The sequence below is a fragment of the Pogona vitticeps genome, chromosome 2 (genome assembly GCF_051106095.1).
Source record: "Pogona vitticeps strain Pit_001003342236 chromosome 2, PviZW2.1, whole genome shotgun sequence".
In the NCBI taxonomy this organism is placed as follows: domain Eukaryota; kingdom Metazoa; phylum Chordata; class Lepidosauria; order Squamata; family Agamidae; genus Pogona; species Pogona vitticeps.
The window spans coordinates 96,781,396-96,802,037 of record NC_135784.1 but is presented as its reverse complement, the minus strand read 5'-3'; the positions used below and the strand labels follow the sequence as shown (position 1 = coordinate 96,802,037).

General features: G+C 39.3%; 1 protein-coding gene across 2 annotated transcripts in view; it reads right to left on the bottom strand.

Annotated features, from left to right (window-relative positions):
* ADAMTS2 (ADAM metallopeptidase with thrombospondin type 1 motif 2) overlaps positions 1–20,642 on the bottom strand; it is a 330,178-nt gene that overhangs the window by 46,665 nt on the left and 262,871 nt on the right. For both annotated transcript variants that reach the window (XM_020782724.3, XM_072990085.2), the window contains exons 9-10: positions 17,954–18,086; positions 13,113–13,226 (exon numbers count right to left, since the gene is read on the bottom strand). In XM_020782724.3, coding sequence (XP_020638383.3) covers positions 13,113–13,226; positions 17,954–18,086 — 247 coding nt within the window. The remainder of the gene's footprint in view (positions 1–13,112; positions 13,227–17,953; positions 18,087–20,642) is intronic.

Here is a 20,642-nt window from a genome sequence, read left to right as displayed (position 1 = left end):
CAATCAGAGGGGACAGCAAGGTACTGGCAAATTCAGACAGGCAGGCTCCCCTTCAGGATCACATCACACCAGGTCTTTGTAGCCATGCCCTTTTCTGCAAAGCCTTCTAAGATTATATAAAGTCACACTAGGAGTAACATAATGAAATAGAAAAGCAGCTAACATATTTTGCTGAATTATTGGAATTTCATGTCTAGTTTAGAATACAGACAATAACTTTCAAGAGGAGAGTATTTGCATTAAAGTTTTCTTGAAAGTGTTTTGTTTTTTCTTTTTAAAACTGTAAACAGCAGAGTTTATTTAGATTTCTCTCAGGTTTATTAAATGCAGAAGCCAGCTAAATACATAAAGATTTTTAATGCAATATCTCAATTAAAACAGCACTCCTTGAGAAAAAAGTTTACAAAATCATATATAAGAATTTAATAAAATTAGATTTAAATGAAATTTCACTCAAATCTCAATCAAACAACCTGTATCAATACATTCCAAACGTCGAAACAATACACTTTAAAGCCTTCATTTCTTCCATTCAAAGGCCAATGAAGACATTCCTTTATCACAGATATGAGCATTCTTAATAGTAGTAATCATGTGATATCAAGTCAGTTTGGACTTATGATGACCCCTTCCAAGATTTTCTAAGTATATAGTACTCAAAAATTGAATTGTATACTAATCCTTTCCTTTGAGGGTGCCCTGGGATCTTGCAGCTTGCCCAAGGGTTAGAGTACATTAAAAGATCTTCTTAAAGTATAACAAAGGAGACTTTATGAAGTTGTGACATAGGAATGATGGGGTTTCATTAAAATGTGAGGTGGATATCTTATTTGTTGATTTCTTCCTTGCATGCTCAGAATCAGTCTTTATTAAGTTCAGTAGGATTTACTCCCATTTAAATGTGTATCCAGGATGTTACCTGAACTGCAAGTATTCCTAATGTTTCCCTTTGTCTGCCTATACGACCTCCAAACCGACAGTCTTTGCCCCATGTGCTACATCTTTGTTCTCTGACATCCACCCACAGTTTTCAAAGATGTTTCCAGAAGCCATCTGTTGCATACAATAGAGGGTATGCCAACACAAATACACACTTTACGTGTACCCAATAGATTTGTACAAGTAAGAGGAATCCAGCAGCGAAGGGCAACAGGAGTGCCACCAGGATGTACTAGACACAACCACTGATCATTCACTAGTTTGGTTTTGTTGTTGGCGACGGTGCAGGAAAATGCAGGCCTTGAAAATGCATTTGTGTATGTGGGACAGACCAACTCAGGTAAGTTCCAATAAGTAGTACTAACAACTGGATTTTGCTCAGTTATTTATTTATTTATTTATTTATTTATTTATTTATTTATTTATTTATTTATTTATTTATTTATTTATATCCCGCCCCTCTAGACCATGTCTATTCTAACCTCTATTCTATTCTAATCCTCACAGAACTATTTTTATTTTGAGCTCTTTATAAAAAGAGTGACATATGTGAGAAGTGGATAAAAATGGTATCACCTGTGTCATTTGAAGCTGGAATTTAGCAGGCCTCTACATGTTGTCAGCTGTGAGAGTGAAAACCAGGCACTCGACCTGACCCATTGTCAGCAATTCCCCTAATCGACCCCGACAGCAACATCTTTTCAACTGCAAATACCATCACTCCACCTCCCGTCCACACACATTTGCTCCACTGATCTATGAAGTTAAAGAACAGAAGCAGTTGTGTGTGGTATGGGGGGTTCTGTGGACTGAACTGGCCTGAGGCATGTAGCTACCTATTTTGTGAATACAGGAGATAACGATCGGAGATGTCTTCCAAGGGGCCCGAGAAGTGTTCTCTTTCCTTTCTGAAAAAGAACTGTTATCAGTAGATATAAATATTAACATTTCTGTGGCTACAATCCTATGTACACTTACATGGCAGAAAGCCCAACTGAACACATGGAGACTTACTTCTAAGTAAGCATGCATTGAAATATGCCATTAGTACTGTCAAGGTATGGTCAGTAGCTTGTTGTCACCTTACTTGGATACTTCTGTAAGTTTTTACAAGCTTCACAGGGCAGAGAAAATTGTTTTAGTTTATTATGCGAAACATGATGTTGTTAAAAAAAGCAATTTGCTACTAGATTTACAGAGAGCTGATGCAGCTGTTAAACTCTTTAGTATGTCTGAATAGGAACTAAAATAAAAGAGCAAATTTAGGACCAACGCTGAAATGCACTTTCCTGAGACATTAATTATGTGCACATTGTGGATTAAAAGAAAAAGTCTCACACATGTCACATCCTTAATTTTCCTTTAAAATGTATTCTTAATACTTGGTGGGGGCTGTGAGGAGGGAATCATCATCAGTTAATAGTTTGGTGCCACTTAAAATATATATTCTAGAATGTGGTTGGGATGCTTGACTTGACAGACTGCAATTGTCAGCTTGTATCACATTTCATCCATTCAATGCACCTTATTTTGCATATTCATCCCCCTCACACAAATGCATTTTCAAGTTGATGTTACAATAGGTGAGTCAGGTATCAGATTCTCTTTGGACCATATCAAAATTCCAACCTCTTCCACCCAATTTCTGATCTCTCACATCAGGCAATCTTCCTCAGAAAATGATTATATGTAATATTTAGAGCATTTGACTCTTGATAATTCTCTCTGTAAAGAATCATCAGGAGCCAAATCCTGTTTTTTTTCTGTCCTCTACACACATTTGTGGTTGGGAAGAGTTAAGAGAACACTTATGAGAGCTAACGCTTGCTCAACAAAACCAACATCACAACCACTTCTAGCACTTAATTTCTTCAGCTGTTGTAAAGCCAGGATATTTTCATGACAGCCCAACCATGTTTACATTGGCTTGCACTTTAGTAATAGGCGCTGGGAATAGTGGTATGAAATCATGATAACTGGATGTTTTTAACACTGGAGGTGGGGGAGAGAATGGATTTTTTTTAACCAACATCTTTAATTGATTATAATTCTGTTCTCTCTTTTCCTGACATCATTCCAAACAAAATATTCAGACAAAGTGAGATTTGAGAGGTTTCCACCCCTTTCTTTGTGAACTTAACTGAGGGAGACAGAACCTACTGGAGGGAGAAAGAACTCAAAGAAAGTTGAATACTGTATCTGTAACCTGATTCCAGTTGTTAATTACCCAAACTGATTTGGTAGCTAAAATAATGCTTCATGCTTACCTGATATTATTATTATTATTATTATTATTATTATTATTATTATTATTATTATTATTATTATTATTATTATTATTATTATTATTATTATTATTATTATTATTATTATTATTATTATTATTTATTTATTTATTTATTTATTTATTTATTTATTTATTTATTTATTTATTTATTTCGCATTCGACCACTCTAGGCGGCTTACAATCAACCAACAATAAATATTTAAAACATTACAAGTAAACGTAGATAAAGATCAAAAGAGTATAGGAAGAAAGGATCGTCAGGGATTAACTGTTGGGAAGGCCTGCTTATACATGAATGTTTTTAATTGTTTCTTAAAAGTGCCCAGCAAGGGAGCCGCGCGAATCTCAGGAGGTAAGTTGTTCCAGAGGCGAGGAGCCACCGCCGAGAAGGCCCGATTTCTGGTCTTTTCCTTCCGGGCCTCTCTCGGCGTCAGGCTCCTCAGCCTCACCTCCTGGCTCACACGAGTGACACGGGTAGATCTTGGTGGGAGAAGGCGTTCCACCAGGTATTGAGGTCCTAAACCGTTTAGGGCTTTATAAGCAATTAGTGTGATATAGCAGATAGAGTGCTAGATTAGGCTTAAAGAGACCTGAGTTTGAATCTCTGCTTGGTCATGGAAATTACTTGACAGGATATAACAATGACAGAACAACATGTATACATGAAGGAGAACAATAATCACAATCTTGGAAAGCTTCTTTTTTGGATTACAATTCCCAGAATTCTCTGCTAAACATGGCCAGTCCACCAAGTGAAAACCATAAAAAAGAAGCTACTTCAAACTTATTCTGTGAATCTTGCAACTTTGCCCTAAGGATCTGAAAGTTGAGTCATGGTAACTGGACTTCTTTCTTATTAGACTTAAATGTTTCTCTACTCATCCAAGTAGCTTCTTCAGTCCAAGGGGATTTGGTAGGAGACCCCTGATATATCCTCCAAGTTGGTTTCAGTTTCCCCTAGTCTGAATAGGCTTGTTACATGGACAATGGACAGGAGTTGAGTGAAAATTCCACCTTTGCAATCCTTCTCCACCGGTTGACTCTCATCACCCATTGTAACACATACTAGGGGTCATCAGAATGCTAAACTACAGAGCAAGAAACATCCCTACCTCCACAGAAGCCAAGAAGGAAGAAGGACATCTGAAGACAGTGCTTAAGGCCTGTGGATAACTAAAATGGGCCTTTAACAAGGCAACATCTCAACCCAGGAAGACAATGGAACAGTCTGAGACCCAGAGCTGACGGAAGAACCTGGTCATTCCTTACATGGCAGGTGTGTCTGAAAAGCTCAAAAGGATTATTGGTAAACACCACATATTGGTGCACTTCAAACCCACAAGCACACTAAGGCAGAGACTTGTCCACCCAAAAGACCACACACCAAAACACAACAGGCGCAATATAGTATATGTGGTCCAATGCAAAGAGAAGTTTTCAGAGCTCTACAATGGAGAAACCAAACAGCCACTAAACAGGAGAATGGCCCAGCACAGGAGGGGCAATGGCTCAGGACCACAATCAGAAGTGTTCCTTCATTTGAAGGAAAAAAGGACACTCATTTGATGACCAAGATGTACTCATTTTGGATCAAGAAGATAGGTGGTTTGAGCAAGGGGTTAGGGAGGCCATACGTGTGGATACAGAAAATCTTTGATATAATCCGTCTCCTATTTATCATGCTGCCCTTTCATCTGTCCCAAGAAAGATTAGGACCACACACACCACAAAGACCACTACGACTGTTAAAGACCCATGACAATAGGTGGAGAAAGACTGTAGAAGTGGGATTTTCACTCAAATCCACCCCCCAGCCTTTGTCCATCTAACAAGCCTATTCAGACCAGGGGGAAGTGAAACCAACTTGGAGGATATATCAGGGATCTCCTTCCAACTCTCCTCAGACTAAAGAAGCTACTTGGATGAGTAGCAAAACGTTTCAGCCTAATAAGAAAGAAGTCCAGTTGCCATGAGTCAACTTCCAGATAACCTAACCTAGATGACTGAGAATCTTCACAGATATATGTCCTAAGAATGTTTGTTGTCCATCATGCTTGTAACCTGCAAAGAGCCAGGACAGCATATATATATGATTCACTGAATCTTGAATCAAAAAATTACTACTAATTCTGTTCTGCCTTTAGCAGCAGAATGTTTATCATGTTTTTTCTGGTGACTGTAATTTACTCCCTATTCTTGGTAAGTACACGCTCCTTTTGGTATAGATGCATCTGCAGAAAGCTGATTATATCACCAGTAGAAGTAGATTTTCACTAATGAAAGACTTTCCCTTTCTGTTCCACACATAGAGGAAGGGAGTCTTTTATTACAGAAACTTCTCATTGTCTGATTATGTTACCAGCAGGACGAGATTTTCAGTAATCAAAGAGCTCCTCCTCCCATCCCACAGCTCCCATAGATGCCACTCGACAATGGTGGCTATTTGCAGTTCAGAAAACCTATGGGAGAAAAAGGGAAAGTCTTTTATTACTGAAAATCTACTGCTGCTTCTTACATCCTCACTAGAGATGGGGATATTCGTATATGTATGCAAATATCACTGTGCACCTGGACTTAACGAGGGTCCAGCCCCCGGGGCTGGATCATCCATTGACATGTCCAGCGGTGACAGTGGCCTCACTCATCCTTTCAATCACTCCTGGAGCCCTGCTCACTTCCTGCTCGGCTGGCCACTCGGCAGCCATGCAGGGAGATTCGTCCTCCCTTCCCTGCCCGGAGTGGCTAGCTGAGCGGGAAGACAGTGGCACTCTGGGAGTGACTGGAAGGATGAGTGAGGCCGCTGTCACTGCTAGTGTAGCTGTGTGGGGATATTCGTATTCAGATATGAATATAAATACCCCCACCTCTAATCGTCACCCTTCCGGCCTCTGGATGGCAACCTAAGATATAAAATGATAATAGTAAATGAAGGAATTCAAAGAGACCTTTAGATCAACTCACCTGATTTTACCTGTAAACTGGAATGTGAAACTACATTACTGGGCAAATTAAAAATAGCTAAGGAAGGTAAAAATGGGAGTCTTGTAACTAACAGAACAGCAGAAAGAATTAGGATCATCCATTGAAGATGACACGATTTCTCTAAAAATGTTTTTAAAATTATACATACAGTATATATATTTGTCAATGTTATAAGCAAATTGGCTGTCAAGTAGTATTGGCATATTTTTTCTCTAAAGTGACAAATCTATGGCTGGGTTCTGTTATTGCAGGTACAGAACACTGTACAGTACAAAGAAAACTAGAGATCAGGGAGAATGGTTCTAGCCATGCTAGTTTTCTATTAGCAAGGAAGCAAAACTGGTAGTCTAAAATCATATTCTGGAAATAGTTTTACCAGTTAACTGAGAATAAGTCTTTGCAAGTATGTTAGCTGAGATCTTCTACAAGCAGAAGCATGTACAACTCACTTGCACAGGCAATAAATCTAAGGAAATCCTTGCCTGCTTCACTCATTTTTCCAGCTGACTTACATAACTCTGTGTAATAGAAATGCTGAGCAAACCGTTAATATTAATATATATTTATAGAGGACATACAGCAGCCTCTTCTGCTCCTACTTCTATTTAAAAGTTTTTGGGGAGGAAAATAAAAGAACAGGAAAGCACAGATCTCTATACAGAACAAGATGCCATAAGAGTCTGATTTTTCCTATTACATGATAATGAAATATGTACACAAGGAAACCATAATCCCTTCAAGGTAGCCAAAAAATTCTTTTGCCAAAATGCCACATTAGACATAATAGCAATTCAATTTGTCAAAAATTGGGCATACTAGCAATGAAATATTGCTACATGATGTTTTATTACAGTTGAAGCTTTCAACCCATCAGTAAATATTTTAAAAATTAAAAGTCACGGGCAAAGTAGGATTTAACAGTGTGTACAAGAAATTATAGAGTTTTTTTAAAAAAAGTAGGAGATTAAAATAAATAAAGATACAGAATGTGAAACAGAAAAGTTGTATGTTAGACCTCACCTGTCAGGCAAGAATGAGGAAGCTGGATATTCACAGCTTAAAAAATTATAATAATCAAGTAACTAGAAAGCTTCATAAAGGTGGCCAGGTGGGCCAGTTTTAACTCAGAGCATCAACAAGTTGTCGTTGTTTAAAAACACCAGGCACAATCAATGTTATAAAAACACTGACTGGTGGTTAAGAAATACAAAATACGTGAAATTAAAAACCCGTTCTTAAAGACAATGTTAAACATATGGTAGAAATATCGAAATAATTTATGCTCATCTAACTCTCCATTTGGATTAGTGACAGAAATAGAGAATTTTCCTGTCAATATGAAAGTGTATGTGGAATTATTTAAAGAAAAAAAGTGATTAGATTGAAAGATTGGTTGTATAAAATGAGATCAATAGAGAAAATGAAACAAATTCTTTAGAGTAAGAATATCTCATGGTTGAATTATATACAATTAGAAAGATGGACTAATGAATGGGTAAAGAAATATAACAAAGGTAGAGAATACATAAAGTATGAACAATTTCCATTATCATATGAAGACATTCAGATGACTGATTCAGTAAAGGGCACAGTGAGTAAAATTTACGGATTCCTGCTTGATTTAGAAGAAGAAGAAAGCGATAAAGAAGGGGTGAAACTAGTGTGGGAACAAGACTTTGAAAAAAGGATGAATAAGGAAGAATGGAGGAAGATGTGGAATATGAGGGTTTTAAGATTTATGTCAGTGAGAATAAGGGAAAAAATTTAAACTGTGTCTAAGATGGTATTTAACACCAACAAAATTAAATAAAATTAATGCTAGTTATCTGAATGTCTGTTGGAAATGTGAGAAGGAAATTGGTACATACTTTCATATGTGGTGGGAATGTGAAAAAGTACAAAGATTTTGGAAACAAATTTTTAAAGAATTAAATGATATATGAGGAAAAGACATAGAATTGAATCCTGAGATTGCTTTGTTATCAATATTTGAGAATGTGGAATATGATAAGATGATTAAAGAATTGATAACTAATTTATTAACAGCAGCAAGATTAATAATAGCTAGGCAATGAAAATCAAAATCTGAATTTCACATGGATGTATGGTATAATGAAATATGGAACATAGCTATAAATGATAAATTAACTTGTAATCTAGAGGTTAAGAAAGGACAGTTGAAAAAGAATATTTTTTTATGAAATATGGGGCAGATTCTTGGAATATGTACTAACAAGAGGAAAGGGGAAAGCTCCAAATCAAGAATCAATGACATTCTGGAGAAGAGAACAATAAAAGAAGAGGAAGAATATAGATTGAGGAAGAAGATTATTGCAAGAGGTCTCATCTACAGTGGTGGGGAATACAGTTAAATTGTATTTTGGTTTGTGTATTTTATGTTTATGTTTATGCTTTAGTTAATTAAAAATAATTTTAAAAAATTGACTGGTATTAAACAACAGATACAAGTTTTAATCAAAAATCTAAGTATCTGTTAAATATTGGCGCAGTATCTATGTTGTTCCTAATACTGCCATTTTTTGTAGCTCTGATGGTGTGATTTCTGAGATCTGCAACTGCTTACAGTACTGTGTGAAGTTTCTTGATATTGTTTCCAAAGCCCCAATGATTATGGGGACCACTGAAGTGGGTTTCTTCCAGAGGAGATATGTTTCAATTGCTAGGTCTCTGTACTTAGTTTTCCCTGTTCTTTATTTTCAAGTTTAGCATCCCCTGGAATTGCAATGTCAATGATTCAGTCATTTCTTCATTCTATTACTACTATGTCTGGTGTGTTATGTTCAAGGTGTCTATCAGTTTGGATCCGGAAATCCCACAAACTCTTGACTTCCTCATTTTCTCTACCTGATGTTCTCATGGGTTTTTGGAGGCTGGACGTAACCTGAACTGGTTGTAAGTCAAAGCACCATGTCCCACTGAAATGCATTGGAAGGCAATTAATCCATTCCAGAAGAAAAAGAATACACCCCCCCCCAAATAATATAAAAATAAAACACTGCAAGCCCCATAGGAACATGCTGGGACTGCAAAACAACAACAACAAACTAAAAATAAACAACGGAGCAAGCCCCGAAGGCGCTGGGGCTTTTTTTAAAAAGTCAAAAATAAACAACAGAGCAAGCCCCATCAGAAGGTACTGGGGCTGCAAAAACAAACAAACAAACAAAAACCACCACAAATAATAATAATAATAAAAATAACAACAGAGTAAGCCCCGGAGGCACTGGGGCTTAAAAACAAATCAAAACCAAAAATAAACAATGGAGCAAGTCCCACTGGAAGGCGCTGGGGCAGCAAAAAAAATCACCAAAAAACAAAACAACAACACAGCACAGAAACATACCCCCGAGCCAAAACCTACCATGCAAAACCCACCCAGAACAGTTTTAAAAAGCAGAACGCAGTACCTTACCTTACCAGGCAGTCCCAAGCCTCGTCCGACGCACTTACTCTAACCGTTGGGGCGAAAGAGCTACAAAGAAGCAACCTCTTCGCCTACCAATGGTTAGCAAATTTGAATTCCCCACCTTTCCCCCCTGCCTTTTCCTGGGTATATCTCGAAGCTCCAGCCGCATGTTGAAGCAAAATTTTGCGGCTGGAGCTGGTCGTAATTCAAAATGGTTGTAAGTCGGGATGTTCGTAAGTCGAGGCACCACTGTATATAAAATATATCAGCCACTCTATCATGTCTAATTTTACAACCTGATGATGATGATGATGGACTACAAGTGGCTCCTGAGCATACTATCTATTTGATTCTAGGAGCTGTATTTCACAAAAAGTAAGTCTTCTACGTTGTGCTTTAACTTTTGTAGAAAAGGGTAGAGGTAGCAGCTTCGAAAAAGTGTAATTGATAGGAAATGCCTCTGACTAGAGGTTGCAAGTAAGAGGGAGATGCAGATGAGGGAGAAAATAATGTTCATGCGTCTTATCCCAGAACTTGGAGATGTTACTTTTTTGGGACCACAGGTCCCAAAATCCTGCAGAGAACACAGGAGTTGTAATCTGAAAAACTTATCCTGAGGGAAATGTTTTCAAGCTCTGTTTTTTCCTGACACAAAAGGTGTTGCCTCTTTTTTTGGCAACATTGATCTGTGCAGCACTCTTTTTATCATGAGGAGTTCAGGAAGGAGATGAACACAATCCCAATCCCATGTATCACCTGTCTTCACTTGAACAAGGATGCCTTTGCTTAGCAAAATGGATGACATATGTATTTTGACTTCTGATGATATCTCTGAGACATCAGAGATCAGACATGTGAGTGTAAGGGACTCTTGGTGCTTACCTTAAATGATGGTTAAGCTTTTGGTCTGCTGTTTCCTCCCCACACTCATTCAGCACCATGACAAATCCTTTCTACAATCTTCATTGGATAGTCTATATATTCTATATTCCAGATCACCAGCGAACCATGGAGTGGAGCAAAGGGAGGGCCTTTATTCTCACCCATGGCAGCCCTGTTCAGATAGTACCTATTTTGCTGTTACTAACATGCCTAGCAAGGAGTAACTAGGCCCTTCCCTGTCCATCATTGCATTCTCTGTGTACAGAGTTTCACATCTTAGGAGGGGATATCTCTGCTCACACTTACACTTTACACATGAGCAAGAATCATGGAAAATTGGGGCTGTTTTCTCACATGTTGAGCAGGCACCTTTCATTTTCAGATTCATCATTCTTCACATGGAGAAAGCAATGGTGGAGATGATGTGGGCTAGTGATTCCACAGTTAGCATTGTGATACTTGTTATGTAATGACTGAACAGGGCTCAGGATAGGCCAAATACAGTTTCCCAAGGTCCTCTGGTACACTGCAGCAGCATGTCAGGCACTGGAGCAGGGAACAGGAGGAAGACTTTATCTCTCCTTATGGCTTATTGGCCTAGTTACTACTGAAGCAGAAGGAACATGGCCTCTCCATCCTCAGAAGCATGACATGAAAAAAGAAAAAGGCATGGGAAGACTGGTGGAAAATAGAGATTGGGTGACTCAAGAGGTGAACTTGCAGGTAGACTTTAAAATAAAGAGAACTATTTTCCAACTTTTGAGGAGGAAGTGGTTTTCACTTTTTTTCTAAGCCAAAATGGAGCTCAGGGGTGGAGATGGGGAGAGAGAAGGCTACCTATCACTTTATACACCTAACCCATGCCAGATCTGGCAGCAGGCAGGACTCTTCTCTTTCACACACTCAACGTTTCTCTAGCAAGGCAGTGCAGATAGGTTCTGGCTCCCCACCACCTGCTCAGCAACAAACGAATAACATCATAAAATATGTATACATTCAGGCTTGTAAGGAATATTACAAATGAGAAAAAGAAAAGTCCTGCAAGGTCATATCTGCAATCTTCTTACACCAGCAAGTCCAATATTTCATGTCTGGTTTTTTTTGTGATAGTTGTCTTGTGCACAATCCTTCCTTCATTGCCTTAGGACTGTTGAAAAGACTGCAGTTAATTTATTTTAACATGCATATTTTGAGCTACACAGTAACAATAAATACATTTCCCAAGAGATGGGATTTCCAGCACTGCATTCCTACTTTTGTTTTTATTAGGCTAATTATTTCTATTTATTACATTTTGTCAAGGGTCATAGTAAACTATGAGGGTTTTTTTTATTAAAATGCGCAACTGCTAACTGTTATGCTTTAAGGTGCAAATAAAGCTTTGTTCAGAAGCACTGCCGTCTCCATTGTTAATTTCTTTTATTAAACGGTTGCTTTATAGAGTCATTCTACAATGAAAGCACTGAAGTCATTAATTAATATTAACACAGCTGAAAAAAACAGAAAAAGCAAAAGCGTTCTTAATGTGTCATTGCAAACCAAACCAAATGTCTTAGGAAGTCCTTTGCACCTAGTGAGAGGAGCATGGGCACACTCCTGTCAGCCCTTGCTTGGTACGGATACATGGTGACTTGGGACAATGACTTGAATGCATGTTCAGCATGGACTCTAGCATCAGGACCCTTGTACCTCAACCTATGTAGAGTTTTAGAAATGTGGGGAACAGGACCATTGCACCCTCTTTTTGGACATTCTTCAGAATTGTCCCATATCTTTTATATCACTTTACTAGATAAGAAGCAGAAATTGCAGCCTTGCCTACTTCCCGCTGCTCTTTCTCTTCCTAATTCCTCCCTCTCCTTTCTCACTGTTTTTTTTGTCTCTCAACCCACCCTGTTCCTTCAGCTTTTCTCTCTCTTCATTCATCTCCCTTAAATATCATATAGCAGGAATGAGCTCCTTGTCTCTTTGTCAGGCACTGTCTACCCGCCACCACTGCCAACACCAATTTTCATTTGTTTGAAGAATTCTGGTCCCTGTAGAGAGAAGCAAGACCAGGAGACACCTATAAAGATTCTCCCAGGCCTGCTTCCAACCTTCTGTATAGAAAACTAGTAATGCCCAAAGTTTATGGATGGTACTGCAGGTTGCAGACAGATGTTGATTAACCAAAATTAATCCATTTAACAAACAAAATAACCTGAAGATGTCTAGTTTCCTTATTATCCACACAATGTTCCAAGTGTCTAAGTGTCATGGTCTTGGAACCATGGCAAACACAGGCAGACTGATATGTAAACATTTTTATGACAATAGATGTTGAGTTTACTCTTAACAGTACCAATTTCTTTAACTTGTCTATTCCACATTTTAAATTTTCGCCTACACAGTTTTGTACCCAGGAATATTGTAAAGGTCTTTTGTTTCCATGGTTAAGTCTTATTCTAATACGAATATTTCCTCTTGCTTCGAAACATAAGATTCCAAAGAGAAATTACTAGAAAGGAGGTGATGATGACCTACCGCTCCTTTTTCTTCTGCTTTTGTCTCTTACTTAACCTGAACAGTAGGATATTATGAGATACAATTTCTTACCTTTCCAGGAGCACACATAGTTCCATCTAATGGAGGTCCTTTCTTCGTTTTGCAAAAATAAGGGTTATCAGGATGGCTACACCACAGTTGTTTGCAGGGATCAAAGGTGCGGAACTAGAAGGAAGGGATTTATGCCATATATTATGCTATAATCAGGTGTGTTTGTTTTTTCTCCCCATACCTATACTGTACATGAAACACAGCAGAGTAGCGAAACGTTTCAACCATACTAAACTAGGTTGAAATTGTGGAAGCATAAAATTAATGTGCTAGATTCTGGTCAGACAGAAGAAAATGGAAATGGACATCACTGTGTGACTTGTAGAAGCTACTGCAGATGTAGAAGCACTCCAGTGCTGCATAACTGAGGGTGCAGGAGACTGTGAATAATAGATATGCATCACTATCCTTCCCCCACCCCTTCAAGTCACAGACATGCATCATTAATTTATTGCTATCTGCATTTAACCTCAGCCTGTATCCTGATGTCCAAACTCCCACAGCGGCTAGACATTGGGTAAGCACTGAGACTCCAAGGTCTGAGCTGGATTTAGAAAGAGAGGATGTCATCATAACTTCAATCCAGTATTTTGCTCAATAAAACACTGGAGCAAATTGACTCAGCTGAGGTTGGTGCATTATTTTTCACTGTAACTTAACCTGTTGCTGCTCTTTCAACTGCCATTCTTCTGACTGAATTGCTTGTCATTCTTACCATGAATTTTATGTTTTATCCATAATTTCAGTCCGCCATATTATTTTTTAATTGTATGAATCAGCAAAATTTAAATGGCTGAAATTGTGTAATTGTAGGTATGTCTGTGGAAGTGTGATGATGTCACCAGTGCCACAGCTTTTTAAAATTCTAGTGATTAATCCCTTTCCTTATATGGAAGCCATGGGGGCTGCACAACAGAAGGAGGATGTCTTTCATTACCAAGACTCTCCCCCTGAAAGACTTCTTTCTCCCATCCAGCAGTTTTCACATGATGAAAGGAATTATTTACAAGTCAGAAAATACACAGAAGGAGAACGTATTTCATTAAGGAAAATCTCCACCTGCTGGTAATATCATCATCACTCTGCAAGCATAGCTACATCAACAGGATTTTAGCCATTTAAAAAATTGTATAAACCACATTTCCTAAGGGTTGTGTATATGTATTTACATGTACATTTGCTTTTGTAGACCTATACTATAATAATAACTTTACACATTGGTTGTCAGGATGCAGAGCATCCTAGTACTACACATGGATTTGGACTGTAGATCAGTGGGAAGTACTTTAACAGTTCAAATACAGTGGGCTTTCCTCAAACAAAAACACTCGAATGAAGACCATCCATACACTTAATTCAAATCTAGAAGGGTACAGTACACTAGTAGACATTCCACAGATGTGGTTTTAATTTTAGTTCTCTAGCATCCACAGCAGCTGGAGTTTAGTTGAATTTTTTACTTTTGTACTCATTGCCGAAGATATACATGCAGGCAAATCTCTTCCAGGTGTCCTTAAGACTATACTCCTGAGGAGCTGGGATGATTTCAATAAAGTTCACAGATATGTTCTGTTTCTTACTTGCATTCAATAAATGGAGCATATGTGTCAAGTAGACACATACGAAAGCAATTATCTTGGCCAATGCACTATAGTAAATGTAAATACAGTTCTTAAAAATGGCCTGTTTATGTGTGCAATGAAACAGTACCCACTAATTAGCAGTTGATGGCCGTCAGAAGGGTGTTCCTGTTTGAAGCTTCGCTTGCTTATACGCTAGGGGTAAGGAATCCACTGTATTTGTACTATTCATGTACAGTACTAACCACAAATACCTAACATTTATAAGACGATGACAAATGGGACATAGGAGAAGGATTTTTTTAAAAAAATAACATGTACATTTTTATGAGCTATATCCCTTGTTACTCCCAAGAGCAGACCCATTGAAATCAACAAAATAATATTATTTATGAATAACAAATCACTTCATTTCACTCTACTTGGGACTAACACTGGATTTAGCAGAAAGTATTTTGTTAAACATTTTTGAAAGTGTAATTATCTACTGCTAAGAAATACAAATATAGGGGTATGATCATTTCCCTGTTCATACAAATGAATGTATACAAAACAATAACCTCCCCCCCCCATGGCTTAAAAGGTATGCGTTCCTCCTCCTCTCTTGACACGCATACAAGCTACACAATTAGGAGGTACAAGGGATGGGCAGCATCTGTGTGCTTCCCACATCCTCTGTCTAATGCCCTCCTTGTACAGTCATGTTAGGCATCAAAAGCAATTCTCTTCTAGTGTGAGAGTTATATGAATTTGCCAATCCGTGTCTACTAGCATATTATATATACATATTTTAGTGTAAATTATATCCCATAAAAAGCTTCACTAACAATGAAGAACATTGATTGAATCCCCTCTAAGGATTCTTGAATACAGGACATACGTAAAGCTTTATTAATTTTGATGGAAGGCTCTTTGATACAGCAGATATTTCCGCCAATGAAACTGGAACAAATATGATTTCCAGTGACTCCTCCTGCCCTGAAGTCACCCACTTCCCCCTGGGGCTCCAGATGGTTGAGGGATCTAAAGACTATGGAAGGTGGTATTGGGGCCTACAGTAGAGAGGGGGAATTGGAATAATTTGCCTTCCTGCCTGTGTTCCACTTGTGTAAATCTCTGCTAGATTAAAACATCTTCTGTTATTAGGGGAGAGGATACCAAACAGAAGCAACCTTGGGCTGTATGGGAAGAGTAAAAGAGGGTCATTAATTCATCAGAAGCACAGTCTATGCCAGTGGCAAAGATTGGGACCCATATGCAAGGCTGCTTTGCTCCTCCACCTATGAATGCACAGCTTGTATGTACTACAGAACCACCGATATGCATGTTCATGATTTTTGAGAGAGCCGAGCTTTCATGGACAACTACGGTGGATCAAAGATTGGATTATGTAGGTGAAACTGGGAAACTGTTTTGAAACAAGAGGTTTTGAAAAATTTACTGAAAGCACAGCTGATTGCTTTCCTCTGTGTGTATTTGTGTGTCTCTGCACATTTTTTGTACAAAGAAAGTATTCATCACATACTTCAGGGAAATGCATTCCACTCAGATGCTATCTGACTGAAGAGTAAAAAGGACACCATGCAGGAATCAGTGGAAACTATGTCCACAAATGTTGAACTCCTAAGATTGTGCAGAAGAGGGTGGGAGACAAAGGACACATACCCCAGTATTCTAAAGAAAGGCACAGGGCGCACAAATATCTAGCCATCCTGAGCTGGAAACATTTGAAATCTGCCTTTTTAGTGACTAGGAAAGACCACCTCAGTTCCTCACTGTGGACCTTCTGGAAGTTGGGGGAGAAGATGTGGCCTCTTCAGGAAGGCATTTAATGTATAGTTTTAAATTGCTATTTAATTGACCTCTATTTTGTAATTGTTTAAAACATGTTATTGGCTATTGCTCTGTGATTTTCTGCTGCTGTTTTAGTGTTTTCTTTTATGTTTTGAGTGTTAAATTACTGGCTTCTTGTAAGCTACCTTGAATGCTTCAGAAGTAAGGTGGAATGTAACTTTTAAAACAAAAAGAAAAATGCCCTTGGAAATGTTGATGAGATGCACGAAAAATAACATCCCTACCCCTTAAGAAGCCACAGTAAGAAATTCCTTTGCCCTGTCAAGTACAAGCGATCATGGGCTGAAATTCTTTTGCATAAAGTTTTGCCCACATAAACTGATGATATCATCAGCGGCACTCCTTTATCAGTCAATAAAAGTTTTGTATTCCAGCCTCCCAGGTTCCAAGGCTCTCTCAGGAGCCCTTTTGATATGGGAGAGTCTTTGGGAGTCTCAGGACAGGAGGAAGGGGGAAAATCAATCATCACCAAAGGGCCTGCTGCCAGGGACCATGGGCAGCAATTTTGGGGCATAAAAAGTTCCCCAACCTCATCCTCAAGGCTCCTGAGGGGGCATCAGAACCTGAGGTGAGGATGGCATAGTAAACTTTTAATCAGTAATAAAAGCTCATGGCTGATTATGCCATCAGCTTGCACAGGCATAACTTTATGCAGAAGGATTTGGGCTGGGGACTGTCAACTCATGATAGCTACACATTGGCTGAAACCTATTAGTAAGCTGCAACTAGAATGGGCCCACTGAGTGAGGTTTTGTTGAGCCAACTCCTCTATAAGTTCCATTGATCCAACAGATCTGCCCTAGTTGTAACTTACTACTAGAGTTTCCTTTGGTCCTTTTCAGGAGAAAGATGGGGTAAAAACAAACAAACAATATTGACTTCCAAATCAGAGGCAGTTATGTCTCTTATTACTAGCTGCAACATGAGTGAGAGGCTATAGTTGCATTCATGTTCTGCTTGTGGGCTTTCCAAAGGCAACTGGCTGGCCAATATTCGAACAATATGTTGGATCAGAGAGGCCTTAGTCTTATCCAGCCCAAGGTTTCGTCTTATGTTTATGTCCTGATACATATTTGCACTGTACTCCAAAAGGGGAAACAGAAGCCCTTCACCCAAGTTGGGTTTGGAGCTCTCCCTGATAATTAAAAGCAATGTAATAAGATACTCACTCTTGCCTTTGTCGTTAATTTTTTTAAGCCAATAAAACCAGATCATCATAATTTCTGGGATCCTGATTTCAAAAACAGGACGGCGACACAACTTTCAGCGACACCTTGCCATATGTTATGTTTTATTCTGGGTAAGTCAGGCACTGTGCCTTCCTTTGGAGGCTCTGTTTTGGGGACAAGTGTGAAAGGCCCTGGAAGAACAACTCAGTTACAGCAGAACTCTCAGTTAAGTACTCACAGCTGTGCACATCATGTATCCCAAACCAAAATCAAAGCGGCACTGCTCGTTCATGGAGTAGTGGATTCCTGGCAGCTGAGGAAGGGAAGGCCAGTCGTGGTCAAAGGGATCGTCACGCAAACAATCGTAGGAACTGCAGCAGAGGGGGAAAATTAAAGCCACAGAAAGGAATGTGAGACATTTGTGGGGGTTAGGGTTGCAGCTCAGATTCATTCCCAGCAAAATAAAGGGGATGCTTTCTCAAAAAGGAGCTCATGGTTAATGCCTCAGTTACAATCGACATGCTCTCAGGCATCGCTTGGTGGTGGATCAGGGAAAAGGGCCAGCAGCACCCCTCGATCACCGGCTCTCTCCCAAGACAGCGCCTCTTGCACCGTCCATCCGGAACTGCAGCCTGCCAGCCGGCAGAAAGGCATGATGGCTGGCAGGCTGCAGTTCCGGATGGAGGGTGCAAGAGGTGCTGTCTTGGGAGAGAGCCAGTGATTGAGGTGAGGCTTTTTTTTTTACTCTTGACAGCAGAGGATGCGTGGGCGCTTTGGGGGGGTCAGGCAAGGCGGGGGCTGCAAACTATCATCCGGCGAGCCGCAAATGGCCCCAGGGCCGCATGTTTGAGACCCCTGATCTAATGTCTGTTTCTGGCCTCATTTGCTTTGATTTGTTGCAGAGCTGGAAAAGCTACCTTTTAGACTACATCCCTCTGAATTCCCCAGCCAGTGTGCCATTAGGGCTCTGGGAGTTGCAGCCTGAAAAAGTAACTTTTCCAAGCTCTGGACATTGTTGTCTTAACACTCATTATGGGACTAATTAAAATATATACTAAAATTGTAATTCATGTGTAGGAAAATTGAGATATAAGCTTTCACTGTATTTCCTTTTCTGAGATGTGTGCCAGCATCGAGTCTTTTGAATAAAACTTAAACAACAAAGGCCAGCGTGGTCATTTGAGAACATGTATAGATATTAAGCTTCATAAATAAGCGATAGTGTGTTTGAGCCTAGGAGAGGTACAAATATATACAAGCCAATGCTCTTTTGGGCCTTTTGCTTTCTGAAGTGTTGTGTAGACCTGTTTCAGTTGTAACTGCATTTTCCCCTAAGCTTTCCTGTAACAGGGATCAATTCTTTTTATTCATTTCTAATAATTCTACTATTTATTTTATTCTGTTATTCCACTAAGCAGAATTGTATACTTGAGATTTGCTGACCAACAAACAATAGGACTGAGGATCGTTTCCCCATACCTACTACGACTTAACTTTGGTTGATCTCAGAATGGGACTGTTAAGAGGGAGGCAGGAAGCTTGAAGGCAGTGCCACCCTTCCCTCCACGCTCATTCAGACTGGGTGTTAAGGTGAATGTGTATTCCTTATGGTTCATCCTTTTTCCCCTCTGACAACAGCGTTTCCACAGTGACACAAGCCTTGGCAATCCCGACCTGTGTTTACCTTTTGATGACCAAACCAAAAACAAAGCACACTAGAGGCACAAGACAGAAGTCAGGCAATGATGTGTTGAGACTAAATAGTTTTACTATTTGGGAGATCACCTCTGCCAAAAATGTGACAAACGTATCATGTAGTCTGACTCTCAGATTTCAGAACTATTTGATAGGCTTAGCATCTCATTCTGCTGCCATAGTTCAATAGTGAGTAGGCTAATTAATAAATGATGAGGAAAAAGAAGGGTCAGAGAAGTAATTAAAGCTGCTTGGATGCCACCTGGGGGGGGGAATGACCAGTTAGACAAAAGAGGTGGTTAGAGGTGGTTACATAGGGGCCAAGCTATAGGTTTTTGGGTCATTCCTGCTAATTGGTTCAGGTGGCTTTCCATACTTTGTCATTGTGGGTTCAAACCAGGCATTTCTAAAGCTAACACTCTTTCTATAGTTTTTGTTTTTCTGATAATTATCAGTGGCCTAGTAGCCCAAGGAGACACTCCAAGCTTATGTGCCCCCTGCTTGATTCATGAGCCACCCCTCCCAATATCTATGACTGGGCCCTGGAGATGAGGAAGGAAAAACAGGATGTGTTTAATTGCTATTTGCCGTTGTGGCCCTGTATTTAAAGAGCTGCCTTGCAGAGTTTGCACTATGAGGTGAGGTCCTGCACTCTCTTTTTCATACAAGGACACTTTCCTACAAACAAACAAAAGGGACCTCTGACAACTCCCCCCATCTCGATTTTGCTCCTCTTAGGCTCAGACTCCCATTTTCTGCTTCTGAATCTCCAATACTGTCATCTGGTCTTGACTGGTGCCATACTGGGGAGTTCTGCTTGCCATTGCTGCACATTCCACAGCCCTTGTCTTGACCACTTAGCGAAATAGTTTTTCCCTCCCTGAGGAGGGCTGGGCATGCTTTTCACAGCTCCCCTTTCCAAGTGGCTCTGTAGGAGCCATGAGGTAATGGTTCTCCACCCTTATTTTTGTATGTGCTGTATTTCAGATGACAAAGGGGATTCTAATCTCTCTCTCTGTTGTCATGCCTGAGGACTGGCAATAGCCAAATAAAAACAGACTTGACAGAGTGGGTGTTTTCTCTTGCTATATGTATTTGTTTTTTGTATTTTTATTTGTCTGGAAGCCGCCTAGAGTGGTCTCAATGACCAGATAGGCAGGGTACAAAATAAATAAATAAATAAATAAATAAATAAATAAATAAATAAATAAATAAATAAATAAAAATAACAC